The sequence below is a fragment of the Phoxinus phoxinus genome (assembly GCF_949152265.1).
Source record: "Phoxinus phoxinus genome assembly, chromosome: 19".
In the NCBI taxonomy this organism is placed as follows: Eukaryota; Metazoa; Chordata; class Actinopteri; order Cypriniformes; family Leuciscidae; genus Phoxinus; species Phoxinus phoxinus.
The window spans coordinates 24634284-24648728 of record NC_136894.1 but is presented as its reverse complement, the minus strand read 5'-3'; the positions used below and the strand labels follow the sequence as shown (position 1 = coordinate 24648728).

Genomic DNA, 14445 nt, shown 5'->3' with positions numbered 1-14445 from the left:
AATGACAAAATGTTCAGTTTTGGGTGAACTATCCCTTTAAGGTTTACTATTAGGAAACTCGCGTAATATTCCATTGATCGGTCTTACGCGTCTCCTTGACAACCGACGCTCCTTTCCCAATGTAGCACGTAACGTCATAGTTCTATAAGCTCTATTGAGTAAAGATGGCGGAGGCTTCTGCTGCCCCACGACACCGGTTCTTCTGTCATTTCTGTAAAGGTGAAATCGACCCCAGACTACCGGTGAGTACACAGCAACACTTCATTAACAAGCGTTTATCTGCGTTTGGTGGTTTGCTCTCCCCATAGTACCCTCAACGCAATCGAAGTTTTCCTTCTTACATTTATAACTTATAAGTTCTAACATACAATACTGAATAATTTCTTATAATGTTACATGCCGTGTTTGTATGAGTTCACGTGCATTAGAATAGAACTGTGGGAATGTCTTTCATTTTAACTGCGGACTAAACGTTATAAGGAATTTGTGATGAGTGCCATGGTTGCAAGGGATTCGGTCTCCAAGTTTGGGAGTTACTCTGATGCCAAATTTAGCACAGACTCGATCGTCTGCAATCAAGCAGAAACACACGCAGTGCATTTATCGGCATGATGAATGCATGATGTGTATGTAATATATATTGGTAAACAAGCGGAGACGCTATAAAATTACCCTGGCATACATTCATACAAGGGTCAACTATATAATGAAGGTAGAATACAACTGTAAAGCTTCAACTGTGTTTTCAGGACAAAGGTATTTTTCATTAATATTAGATCGGGGCAAGTTGTCACATTTTTACAGTCTATTAAAACAATACAGTATTTGTTGACCACAACACATGTTTGGTATTTCAGCACTGTATTTATTTATTTCAGAGTTTTGTACTGGTTTAATTGAGATGAAAGCCTTTTAATGGCAAATTTCATTATGACAACTTGCCTCAGTCATTATTGTCAGCTATTGGGGTATGATACACAAAAGGTTAATGTGTGTTCAATTAGCTGTATTTTTCATGGGCAATACCAATGGAAATGTTCAATAGCTTTTTGAAGTCAAGACCATAAAATAAATCCACTCTGAGAATTATTCACTACAGTAAAAAGTGTGACAACTGTTTTATTTTTACATTTTATTTTACACTAAATGTCAGATCGGGACATGCTGTCCAGTGTTTTAATACAATAAAGCATTTGCTGACCGCGACACTTGTAACTCCTGTAACAGGCTGTTTAATGCAAGTTCCATTGAAGCAACTTGTCTAATAGAGTACTGTCAACTATTGGGGTATGTTGTCACAAAAGGTAAATGTGTGTTCAATGTTTTTTTTTCATTTTTTTTTCATGGGCAACAACAACAATGGCAATGTTCAATAGCTTTTTGTAGTCAAAACTACAGTAAAATAAACTAGAAAAAAGTAAAGTTTGTCGGGGCAAACAGTTATGTTTGCTTGACAAAGCCTTGTTTGAAAGTTTTATAAACTTCCTAGCAAGTTTTATGTTGCATGTCTTAGCATGTGTCTAGCATGTTGTAGCTCATTGTTAAATTATTTTATTTAGTTGCTAGCATAATTTAGCATTTTGCTTCTAGAATGTTTTAGCGTTTTTTCTAACACGATTTAACTTGTTGCCAGCATGTTTTAACATTATTTTACAATTTGCTAACGTGACCTTCTTGTCTCTCTCTTGAATCCAACATGGAAGTGACTTAAACTGCAATTCATCGACTGGCCGCTAGAGACAGGCTCCAAAAGAGAGTCAATCCCATAGACCCCCCATGTTAATGTGCCCAACTTTACAGCAGAAAATAATATGAACACCCTGGTTCAAAAAGTGGTTTTGGTCTATATAGCCAATTTTTCCCTTCATGACACCCGAGGGGGGTGAATTTTTTTATAACTCATCCGTTTAAATTATATTAAGCCTCTTAATTATATTAAGTTCTGCATAATTAAGGGCGTGACCACTTGAGTGACAGGTGGATTGCCGCTGCTGTCACTACTAGCCGTTTGTCTGCTGTCGGTTAGCCGTCCTGTCATCTCAGTTAATCCCGCCTCTTTGCCCATTTTTGGTTACCCGGGAGTGACGCATGCCAATATGGTGATGGCCCACTTTGTGTTTCAAAAATGATCTTCAAACACTACGTCCCTATTTTTTTTTTTGCAGTGTAATATGGTTTTAGCGCATTGCTAGAATGATTTAGCTCGTTGCTAGCATGATCCTAGCATGTTTTAGGACTTTGTTTTTGCTAACATGTTTCTAGAATGTTTTAGCATTTTTCTTACGTGATTTAACTTGTTGCTAATATGTTTTAACATCATTTTACATTTTGCTAACATGATCTTAGCATGTTTTAACCCTTTGCTTGGATGATTTAGAACGTTGCTAACATGATCCTAGCATTTTGTGTACGTTTCTAGCATGTTGCTAGCATGATTCTAGCATGTTTTAACATGTTGCTAGCATTAGTTTTTACATGTATTATTACACTTTCAAACATTTGATAACCCACACTTTGTATGCAAACCTCTATAGAGCCAGATTTACTAACAGTTTGCGCCAGCGTAAACACTCTTTTGGCGTTTAAAAACTACTGTCAGGATTTACTAAAGACATGCAGTGAAAAATTTGCACTGAAAAGGTGTGGACAGTTATTTTTGCGGCTGACCTTATTGCATATGCATAGGAGTTTCCTTGTCAGACGCAAAATTTATGGGAGGAGAGTGTTTAAATGAATCGCGCAACCCGATTTACTAAGGATTGCGCTAGTCAGTGTACTGGTATTTGCACTATTATTTAACACCCCAAAAAATCATGTCTTAAACCAGACACTAATTTGCGCTACTCTTGGTAGATTGCATTGGGCATTATGGAAATGATCCGGCTGTGTTTGTGTTCTTTAATGTGCGCATTGTCAGTAGATCGCCCGCAGAACCCCTTCCATCGGCGCTTTTAAGGGATAATTGCACTTTTACGCTAATTTGCCCTGTTTAGTTACCTAAAAGTCAACATCTGAATTCAGATTGTTTATTAATCTTTTGAACAGGAATATGTTTGTCCCAGATGTGAATCTGGCTTCATTGAAGAGGTGTCAGAGAACTCCAGGTGAGTTTTGCATTCATGCCACTATGTAATAATCAAGATCGAATTGTTTTTCATTACTGTTTATGTGTCTCTGTTTATTATACATAAAATATCCTGTTTATGTCTAGGAATGATTTGTCTTTTAATTATGATGTTTGTCATTTTCAATGTGTAAAACATGTTTTATTAGTCTTCTTCAGAGTCGCGATGGCAGTGATGGGGCTGGCAGTGATGACATGGCCTCACAGTTTGCGGAGGTATAATACTATAAAATATATATATACCCTCCTTTGACTCAGAATGACTTTGCTGGTGCAGAGGAAATAATTCCTTAGGGGGGTTAGTCATAGTTTTGTTTCTCTATGAGTCTTTTGTCTTTTCCTTTGATTAGCTGTGGCAGCTGCTCTTCATGGAACGTTCTGCGCTCCTATCGGACCCCGCGGTCACAGACGCGTCCCGCAGCCGCTCTGGGGTCGAGGCAGCAGTTGGTGATCCTGCCTCTGGGACTGCGGGACCTGTAGCTTTAGAGGAGTCTTTGTCAGACTGCACAGAGCCTGCGCTTCACACTGAACAAAACAGCCAGGAGCGAAACTCTAGACTGGATCAGGGACAGGCTGTGGAGGGGTGTGTAGTGACGCTTGTTACAGCTGCTGTCTTCTAGGAGCTCTACAAGACGGAATATATAATGATCTGTATTTGGTCAAGTTTAGCATTCAGTTTGAACATGCAAATGTTTTATACATAAATATAATATTATTATTTTTCTTTTGCACAGAGAGGATCTGTTGATTTGCACAGTTGCAACATTCATAATATATTTAGTATATCCATGTTTCTTTTACTTGGCTCTGGGATTTGACTTGACTAATCTGCAGTATTGTTTACTAATTAAATTCATCATGTCTTAACTTGCATATACAAAAAATATTTTAAATCAATCTATTCTTTTTAAGTACCTTTGGCTATTTTTAACACCTATTTGATGCAAAATGAGTCTAAAATATTCCAGGATTTTTTAAATTCACCATTAGTCATTTACCTGGTCCAACAGATCTAGATGGTTAGAAAATAAATTTTCTAGATGGTTAGATAGATGGTTTCAACATTGATAATTGGAAATTATTATAGGAAAGAAACAACTGTAAATAGGATTATTCAAAAGAAGCAAAGGCAATGTAACAGTGTGTGCGTGTGTATAACACACACACACACACACACACACACACACACACACACACACACACACACACACACACACACACACTGTCTCTCTCTCTCTCTCTCTCTCACACACACACACACTAAACACATATTGTGACAACAACATTGATAATAGTTAACAAACATTTCTTAAGCACCAGATCAGTATATGATTTCTGAAGATGAAATTTCACCTTTGCCATCACAGGAATAAATCACATTTTAAAATATATTAAAACAGAAAACTAGATTTTAATAATAGTTAACAATATTCATGTTTTTTACTGTATTTTTGATCAAATAAATGCAGCCACGAAAGACGGAAGAGAACATAAGACACTTCTTTTAAAAAAAATTACAAAATATTAGTGTATAGAAAGTGCCATGATTTCCCCGTGACACTTTTAAGATTTTATTAATTTCGGTGACTTTTTTTAGAATGAGGCATTTATATAGCACTTTCATATGTACTACTGTACATCTTTTTTAGGCCAGAATTCATAATTGTAAAAATATATATTTCCAAGTTTTAAATGGTGGGAAAATATGATTACCGTAATAAGAATGTCTTCATTAATCTAGAACTCTACCAAGACTGGAATTTTTGGAAAGAATCGTTGGCGCTTTTAATTTGGTGCTTTTAAATAGACAGCCATGTCTCCATAATTTTATTTGCTTTTCTAATTTTAAATTTTTAAATTTTATTATTAAGACTGATATTACACACTTTAACTCTTTCTTTTTAAATGCAACACAACGGTCTTTGTTTCTTTAAGGATTGTCCAGCAGTTCTTGGCTGGTCTGTTTTCGAATTCTGACAGTGCAGGTTCCCAACCCTCATCATGGTATGTTTTTGTGGATTACCGTGATTCTGTTAAGTGGATTATGTTCCTGAAACAACATTCCTGTAAATCAATCAATTCATCAGATTTCAGGTTTGGCTGGCCTCAAACAATATTCTTATCAACCCATCACCCTTATTTGTTTGACAGGACTGTTGTTCCAGGACCAACTAAACATATTCATGGTCCCCTTTGTCCTACAAATTCATTCATTACTATGTGAAGACAATATCTACAGATCTATCCAATGTTTTATCAATAACCTGTTTCTCAGGTCTAGCATGCTACACTCTAACCCTGAAGATTATGCTTGGGGACAAGGAGGTTTAGATGTGGTCATCACACAGGTTAGTCACACTGTCATGGGTGACATCATCTAATGAAATGACTCATCATGTCCTCAACCTTTTTGCACTTAGCCTCATTAGTCTTCGCAGTATTTTGCCTGTTGCCACTTAAATTTGTTCCCAAGCTAAAGCCACGAAGACTTTTTATTTTATTTTACCAAAATTAAAAAAGCTTTATAAATACCCTGTTTTTTTTTTTCCTGTTCTCTTCCAGTTGCTTGGTCAGTCTGAAAACACCGGCCCCCCTCCTGCCGAGAAGGAGATGATCTCATCTCTCCCCACTGTTAGCATCTCCTCCGAACAGGCTGGTAAGTTCCCATAATCCTCTGAGTCACCATGCACACTTCATTTTAAGTGCTCTAAAGCAAAACAGAGCTGTTCACATACTTCTGGTCACCTCCAGGAAGCGTTTTTCTTGCTTTTCCTGGCAGTCTATTGTATTGAGTATGATAAATTTAAGAGGGTGAATTGGAAAGTGTTAAAACAAGAGGAATCTCTATGATTCTGACAGCGGTGCATTGTGTATTTGCCATATTCATGTCAAATGTTTCCAGAGACTCACATTTTCTTACTCAAATTATTGATTGCTGAGCTACAAATCAGTTTGTTCATTCAGTCACAATTTTTTTAAACGTCCCAGGTAACAGGTAACGTTTTTAGAGCTTTTTCAAAATGATAAACAAACGCTCTTCCAGTAACATTAATAGAATGTTTTTTCAAAGTTATCTAGTTTTTAATAACGTTCTCAAAATTTTTGCACAAAAACGTTATTTAAACATTGTTCATCAAACTTTTTTCCGAAACGTTTTACTTTGTCTAACATGTTTTAAATGATGCTACTTGTTTCAGAATGTTCAGAGAACATTCAGAAATAACATTTTCATAATAACTTAATGGGAACATAAGTAACGGTTCTCATAATGTTTACATAATTATAAAATGGAATGTTCCCTTTTACGTTTGAATAACCAAGATAAAACATTTTTAAAACATAAAAAAAAACATTTTGAACATTCAGAGAACATTCAGAAAGAACGTTTTCATAACTTAAGTGCCCCTATTATGCTATTTTAAAGGTTCGTCATAATGTTTTGGAGGTTTACAATAGAACAAGTACAAATAAACATATCTATAGGTTTACTTTGATTTTCTCATAATTTACATTTCACATCACCTAATTTCTCAAAGGTTCGTGCTGAAAACGGTTCATTTGAAGATTCAGTCTCTAAAGCCTGTCTTACCTCAAGCCTACTCTGCTGATTGGTCAGATGGCCCAGTCTCTTGTTATTGGTCTACCGCCTGACGACTCATTTCGGCAGTTCAGAATTTATTCTTTATTTTAGGAGACAATAACTTTATTTGTCGTGCACTTTGATCTTTGAAACTTTGCAGACATATTACATTTACAAACAGCTATATTTCCCACTGCATGACAAATTCGAAAAATCATAATAGGTGCACTTTAATGGGAACGTACTGTACATATTTTTGTGAACTGGGATGCAGCACTTGAAAATTGCTTTCTCCGTTTTTCTTGTGTGTTCATCCATGCATATTTTCCCCCGTCTCTCTCACAGCATGCCGGCTGGAATGCCCTGTGTGTAGAGAGGAATACTCTGTAGGGGAATCTGTCCGACAGCTGCCCTGTCTGCACTACTTTCACAGCAACTGTATTGTGCCCTGGCTTCAACTGGTATGAGTCTCATAAAACAACCTTAGTGCTGGATCTTCTGTCATCGGACTCATGTTTATGACACCGAAACATAAGCTTAATTTAGTGCTGCTTGTCGTAAATAGCGGTGGCCATGTGTAACCGTTGGTTATATTTGACTAACAAGCAAAACTGTTTGGAAGGACCTCTAGTGGTGGACATAGGAAAAAACACCTTACTCTAATGGACTAATAATCAAAGCCTGTAGAGGTGGTCAGTCATGACGTCAATTTGTAGACCAACCCGAAGTCTAATTCACCCTCGGGAATTTCCACTGGGTTTTTAAAAATGTCAGTTTTTGAATTTATGAGCACAATAAACATTGTGGTTAACATTACTTGAAGAGACTTTCCGATTTTTTTCTCTACAACATCACAACCAGTCATACCACAACTTTTGAGGTGACAGGTTTGAAATGTGCTCAGACGTTAATGATATTTGAAAACTGTAGGTCATGGAATACTAAATGATGTGCTAAAATAACCTATGCTACCGTTTAAAAGTTGATTTTTGAAGAAGTCTCTGATGCTCACCAAGGCGACTTTTATTTGATCAAAAATTCAGTAAAACAGTGCTATTTTGAAATATTGTTACATTTTAAAATAAATGTTTTCTATTTTAATGCATTTTTAAAATGTAGTTTATTTCTGTAATGGCAAATCTGTATTTTCAGCATCATTACTCCAGTCTTCAGTCACATGATCCTTCAGAAATCATTCTAACATGCTGATTTGTTGCCCAAGAAACATCCCTCATTATTATGTTAAAAACAGGATTCATTGAAATACAAGAAATACATAGTTCAGTCATAAAACTTCTGAGCAGCTGATTGGTTCTCATAAAGGGTCTTAAAACCCTAAACCAAATTTTCTGAGATTTTATCAGAGTTCTGTGTGTTGAACATCATAGAAGTCAATGTTACCATCCGTTAGTTTTGATTGTAGGAGAAAACGGGTTAATTTGAAACTTTTTTGCGGTATTTTTAACTTCCGTGTTTAAATTCGTCTGCTTGTCAGCGTCGCAGGATGTGGTGTTTTCTTGTACTATAGTAGATCGATGACTCATCTGTGTCTCTTAATTATTCATGTGCATTAAATTAAAGCTGTCACAGGATATGTATGTATTTGTGTAACTTACGGTGAGCTCACAAAACCATATGTATATTGTGTTGCGTGTAATGGTAAATTGCAGCGTCCATTTGTGGGAAGCTTTGATGCTTTTAATGAGAGCGTTGCTGTGTTGTCAGTCTCCCCTCTTCCCCCTCCACTCAGCACTCAACCACGCCCACTTTTGTAGCATTTTTCAAAACAGTAGTGAGAACTGACTGCTTCTGAAACGGGGTTTCATGACCCTCTAAAGCTGACCGAGTCAGCGCACCGTTCCATGGGATTTTTTCTAGCCCTCCACCTTCCCCAGCACCACCTGCCTAAATCTGTCAGGGCTTCTCCCTACTTCCCTTTATAGCAGCTTGCATTGTATTCACTGTATTTATGTGCATGTTTCAGCAATAGCCTTTACTCACGCAACAGCAGCAGTGTAGCAGTTCTAGCCCTCCAAGCCTATTTACATTCCATTCTTATCAATAAATGCTGTTTTAAGGATTAGTTCACCTCAAAATGAAAATTTCCTGATAATTTACTCACCCCAATGCCATCCAAGATGTTCATGTCTTTCTTTCTTCAGTGGAAAAGAAATTAATTTTTTTGAGGAAAACTTTTCAGGATTTGTCTCCACACAATGGACTTAAACCGCAACCAAATTGTCGAAGTCCAAATCAATGCCGTTTCAAAGGGCTTTGAAGTGCTTCAAAGGGCTCTGCACAATCCCAGCTGAGGAATAGGGTCTTATCTAGCGAAAGGATCGGTCATTTTCTAAAAATAAATAAAAATGTATATACTTTTTAACCACAATTGTTCGTCTTGTGCTGGTCTGCGACGCGCCAGGCATTACGTAATCACGTTGGAAAGGTCACGGGTCACGTCATCTGTCTAAGTTATTTGTCTGTGTACTCCAGTTCAAAAAGGTAGGGAAGGGCGAAAAATTCATCTAATTTTCTCCTCCAACTTTAAAATCATCTAACATCTTTGTTGTAATTTTTTTTTTTTTTTTTTTGTGACCTTTCCAACATAATGACGTAATACGCTATAGCGCATCCAGAGATGGTACAAGACGGCCATTTGTGGTTAAAAAGTATATATACATATATATATATATTTTTTTTTTTGTTAGAAAAAAAAATAATCGTTTCGCTAGTTAAGACCCCATTCCTCAGCTGGGATTATGCAGAGCCCTTTGAAACTGCATTTATTTGGACTTCAACAATTTGGTTGCGGTTTAAGTCCATTGTGTGGAGAAAAATCCTGAAATGTTTTCCTCAAAAAAATTAACTTCTTTTCCACTGAAGAAAGAAAGACATGAACATCTTGGATGGCATTGGGGTGAGTAAATTATCAGGACATTTTAATTTTGAGGTGAACTAATCCTTTAATTAGATTCCGAGAATTGTCATGATTGAACTGCATTTAATTTTTGAGATTTTTTAATAACATTGCCTTTAGAGTGATTTTTGATCAATTTAATGTGTCCTTGCTGAATAAAAGTAAACATTTCTCACAAAAAAAAAAACATAGTGACCCCAATCTTTTGAACGGTAGCGTATGAAAAAAATTAAACGAAAAGAAATGATTCTTCTGTCCTCATTTTGTGCTGTTTTGTGTTAATAGCACGACACCTGCCCTGTCTGCCGGAAAAGTCTGGATGGTGAAGACTGGGGTTTCCAGCCACAGACAGGACCTCCTGGGGCAATCCCCTCACCGACGAATGTTGAGGAACGTAGCACCTTTGAGACTATTTAGCCTCCTTTTCCTTCCTTGATTAGTTTGATCAATCCAGGACAAAGAGAAGCACCATAGCCATGTGCATTAGTGCTTTTTGGAGCCCCTAAAAAGACCTTCCAGTCGAATGCGTCCAATTTCGAGAGACATTTTAATTCAGTCAACCCTATTTAAAACAATATCTGTTCGATAAACATCTATATCTGTTAATTTTGTTTGTATAATGTTTGTGAACTAAAATCCCACCAAGGATGTTTACAGTCCAACCTGAGCAAACACATTTCAACATTGGCTTCAGGTTTGATAATTCCAGGTTGGAATAAACACGGTCTCTTCGGTGGGCCCGCAGGACTGGAGCTCACAACCGCTGAGATAGATGAGACAGATGTCTCAGGGGATACGGTTCAAGTTGCATATGCATATTTAATGGCATGGCACACGTTTACCCTATAGCTTCTTCAGAGCTCTCGTTTCAATAACTCACAAAGAAGTCAGCGCACAGTTCACTTTCCCTTACCTGTCAATGGATGACATCTGCTTTACACATGCCTTCGCTCTTTTGAAGGTATCATAGAAACACAAAGATTTAGATACATGCTGAAGTTTTGCACTGTCAAACGTTTAGTCTGCTCTACATGTTTTGGGTTGATAGTTTACACTTCTGTTTGTTGTGGTTGTTGTTGATTTACATTGCTACATATAGTTTTTTGGGGTTTATTTTTGTAGATAGATAAAAAAGAAAAAGAAAAAAAGAAGTACTTAGTGTATGATATCTTGAAGCTGTTTGATGTTCCTCTGGGTGCTTTTGTCCTCATTCTCAGGGTTCCTTGACTTTCTGCTCCATATTTTGATATTGAGATACAGTCCCATTTATAAGAATGTTCACTTCACAATATGGCCTTTGAACATTTTGAATGTCATTCAATCTCAAATGTGAACGTGAAAGAAAAATAATGTTGCAATAAATAACTAGAAAAAGGCACATCACTTTTATAAACCAACCTATTACATATTGCACTCTCAAAGCAAATAAATAAAATAATTTATTACAACGAGTTTTGTGTGTTTTAGACCGTGTATGAACTATATGGGGTTTTCAACTGTTAAAAGGAAAAACAAAGTGTTAACATTTATTTCACATAATATTTAATAATCTCTAATATTTAAGCCTAGTATTGGATTTAAGACTCATTATAGAATTATGATTAATTAACAAATCATAATTCCATAATTTAATCATATACAGTTTTACACACCTTTCAAAGGTTTGGGGTCAGTACGATGTTTTTAAATACTTTTGTTTTCAGAAAGGATGCATTAAATTGATTGAAAGTGAGAGTAAAGACATTTATAATGTTATAAAATATTTTTATTTCAAATAAATGCTGTTCTTTTGATCATTCTATGAATCAATACTGGGAAAAAATGAATCACGCTTTCCAAAATAATATAAAATAAAGAGTTTTCAACATTGATAATAATAAGAAATGTTTCTTGAGCAGCAAATCAGCATATTAGAATGATTTCTGAAGGGTCATGTGACACTGAAGACTGGAGTAATGTTGTTGAAAATTCAGCTTTGCCATCACAGGAAAGAAATGACAATTTAGAAATAATAATAATAATAATAATATATTTATTTTGTATAGCGCCTTTAAAAGTAGCTTTCTCAAAGCGCTTTACAGACAAGCATAACAACAATTGAATAAACACAATGAAGATACAATAAAAAAAAATAAAAATAAAATAGAATAAAAAAATAAAATAAATAAACACATAAAATCAAGTTCAGGTAAAAGCAATCCTAAAATAAAGAGTTTTAAGACGAGATTTAAAAGTCACTAGTGTATTTGCTTCCCTGATGTTGGCCGGGAGAGAATTCATATTCAACATAACAACAGAACAGAATTGAACAGAATTTCAAATAACAACATTACTGTTTTTACTGTATTTTTTTTATCAAATAAAAGCATAAGAGACTTCTTTCAAAAACACAAAAAATCCTACCGAGCCCATGATGTTTGCATTCTTTGAGGCAGATATGCTTTTTAAAATTGATCTGTCATTTAGATTTTGTATGAAGAGAAAGCTGAATGTAGCTTCCTAATTAATTTAAGTTATTAATATTTGACACGTCCTCATGCCATGCAGTCAGTCAGATTAATTATCTCATTTGCAGCTTGAAAAATCCCACATCAATTTAGTTACAAAACAGCAACAGTTTCACTACATGAACTATGAATTTTGCCATTTCTGCATGATTGGTAGAGATAAATGAGACGCGCGACTATTCATATTTCTTCATGGAGCAGTCCCCAAAATGATAATCCCTTGACATTATAATAAGACACTCGGCACTTGTGTAAATGCAGAATTGGCTACTTAGATCAATGTAAAAAAAATAACCATGTTTTGCGCAACTGAATATTTCACCATCCCGCCTCCAAGCTTGATTCAAAAGTTCAAAGGGAGTTTGGATGGACTAAAAGGTCAAATAAAAAAAAGTAGGTTTCAGTGGTCATATTGTTGCTCTAATTATTGCATATTATGCCCACTTATGCTGTTACACAACACTCCACAGCTAATACCCATGAAAGTCTCAATATTTCTGGTTAAACACTGACCTGACATGACACAACAGGATCCAGAAATGGCTATAATTGATGCCCTTTTCGCAATAGGTGTTGGGATTTTGATTAATCTCAGTGGCTGCATCTGAAATTGCATACTTCCCTTAAAGGTGAAAAACAGTACGTGACGAAAGAAAAAAGTCCAAATTCACAGTACTCATAAAAGAGTAGGCAAAAAGTACCCCGATGACCTACTACTTCGGGCTCGATTCTGAAGTGGGCATACAATGGACACTTTTCTATCCCATGAGGCCACGGGAGAGGATTTATGACTGGCAGTGAAGCACATAACTGATGCTGATAAGTCACATGATAATGACAACATGGCAAATGTATAGTAGCTACATCCAGATTACATTCATACTACAAACATTAATTCTATATAGAACATACTTTTTTAGAGGTTGTGAAGTTATTGCTTATTCAAAATATGTACCAGCTCAGGAAAGTATGCGATTTTGGAGGCAGCCCAAGACTCTCTTGAATTTATTAAAAAGATTTGTTCTGTAGCCCTTTATAGTAGCCCTTTTCTGTAGTACCTCCTTACGCCAGTAGGTGGCGTCAAGTCAGTGAGTATGTTTTGTGAGTCATTGAATAATTTACTGAACTGACTTGTTAAAACTTAAAAGTCTTTTTTATCAATTAATTTGTCTTTAAACATCACTTGAATCACTTTCCGGTGATAAATCTAACAATGCAGCCAATCAAAATCCCCCTTAAAACTTTGATGTGAACAAAAACAATTTGTTCCACCTAAAATAGGCTATTCGTTCAAAACAAACAACTATTGCTGGTCTCCTAATGATGGATTCTGCTCACTTATACTATTACACAACCCGCCTCACGGCTATGATTCCCACGGGAGTCTCGATATTTCACTGTGGGTAAACACTGCCAGGAGCGTACGACAACACACGACCCTCTTTTTCAGGAGTCACTCGTTTTGTGATTCATCAAACGAGTAACTGCTCTACATTTTCATCTGAGGAAAACAAATATAACCCGTATGTTGTTCAAATGTCTGTAATTGAATATGCCCCGTACAATTTAGCAGGGAGAAAGTGTCGAACAGCCTTCTTCGACAACTGCCCTCGACTCCCCCTCCCTTGAGTCCCTTCTACCCGTCCCCCTCCTTTCCTCACCTCCCCTCCCGCCCCGCTCTGACTGTGAGAATGCCCGTGGTGTACTGACAGAAACGATACGGGCTTAGCAGACATGGAGGCCCGATTAACGAGAGAGGCCCATTCCGACGCGTCTGAGCTCGACTAACGCTGACCCGGAGAGGGATTCGGGCGACACATCAGATTATCACGGGTAACAAGCGCCGCACACAAGACGGGGGAGAGGGTGAAGAATTTGAGGGAGAGATCCATTTCGGGTCCTCTGTTGATTCAACGCAGCAGCCGCCATTTTGTTGACAGTTCGTGTTTTTAATAACCCGTGCAAGGCTCATCCCGAAGAGGGTTAGATTTTTGTATTCTTCTTCTTTTGGTCCTCCCGAGGATGTTTGTACGCTATTGTTGGATTTTTATTGATGACCGGGGCGATAAGGGAACACTTTACTAATCTGAAACACGCCAACAGCGGCTGCTTCGTTACATTACTAGTCGTGTGGACGGATCGCGGGGGTTTAGCTAGCCATACCAGTAAATGTGCCTGACAGGACAGATCAGCCGTTTCATCAGAGTGCTGGTTTAGTGGTACCAATTACCTGGTGTGAATTCACTCATTTGAGAGGTAGTAAACAACACAGAGACGTGAATCGAATGACCGTTGACGTTGTGTACGTGGGGTTATA

General features: G+C 36.8%; 2 protein-coding genes across 4 annotated transcripts in view; both read left to right on the top strand.

The window, feature by feature from the left end:
* The first annotated feature begins 75 nt into the window (after positions 1–75).
* Positions 76–11071, top strand: rnf115b (ring finger protein 115b). Of its 2 annotated transcripts, XM_079590808.1 has the most exons (10): positions 159–242; positions 1228–1304; positions 3046–3104; positions 3274–3340; positions 3475–3707; positions 5060–5128; positions 5400–5472; positions 5687–5780; positions 7050–7165; positions 9907–11071. In XM_079590808.1, exons 2-10 carry the CDS (start codon positions 1290–1292, stop codon positions 10036–10038), a joined length of 858 nt encoding a protein of 285 aa, XP_079446934.1. In that variant the 5' UTR covers positions 159–242; positions 1228–1289; the 3' UTR covers positions 10039–11071. The 2 variants fall into 2 exon arrangements, with proteins under 2 accessions (XP_079446933.1, XP_079446934.1); XM_079590807.1 differs by lacking the exon at positions 1228–1304 and having other exon boundaries at positions 76–242.
* A 2738-nt stretch (positions 11072–13809) lies between these two features.
* Positions 13810–14445, top strand: part of ash1l (ash1 (absent, small, or homeotic)-like) — a 29477-nt gene continuing 28841 nt past the window's right edge. The window contains exon 1 of one of the 2 annotated variants that reach the window (XM_079590636.1): positions 13810–13961. The gene's annotated coding sequence lies outside the window, so the exon portion shown is untranslated. The other variant, XM_079590637.1, reaches the window with a different exon arrangement.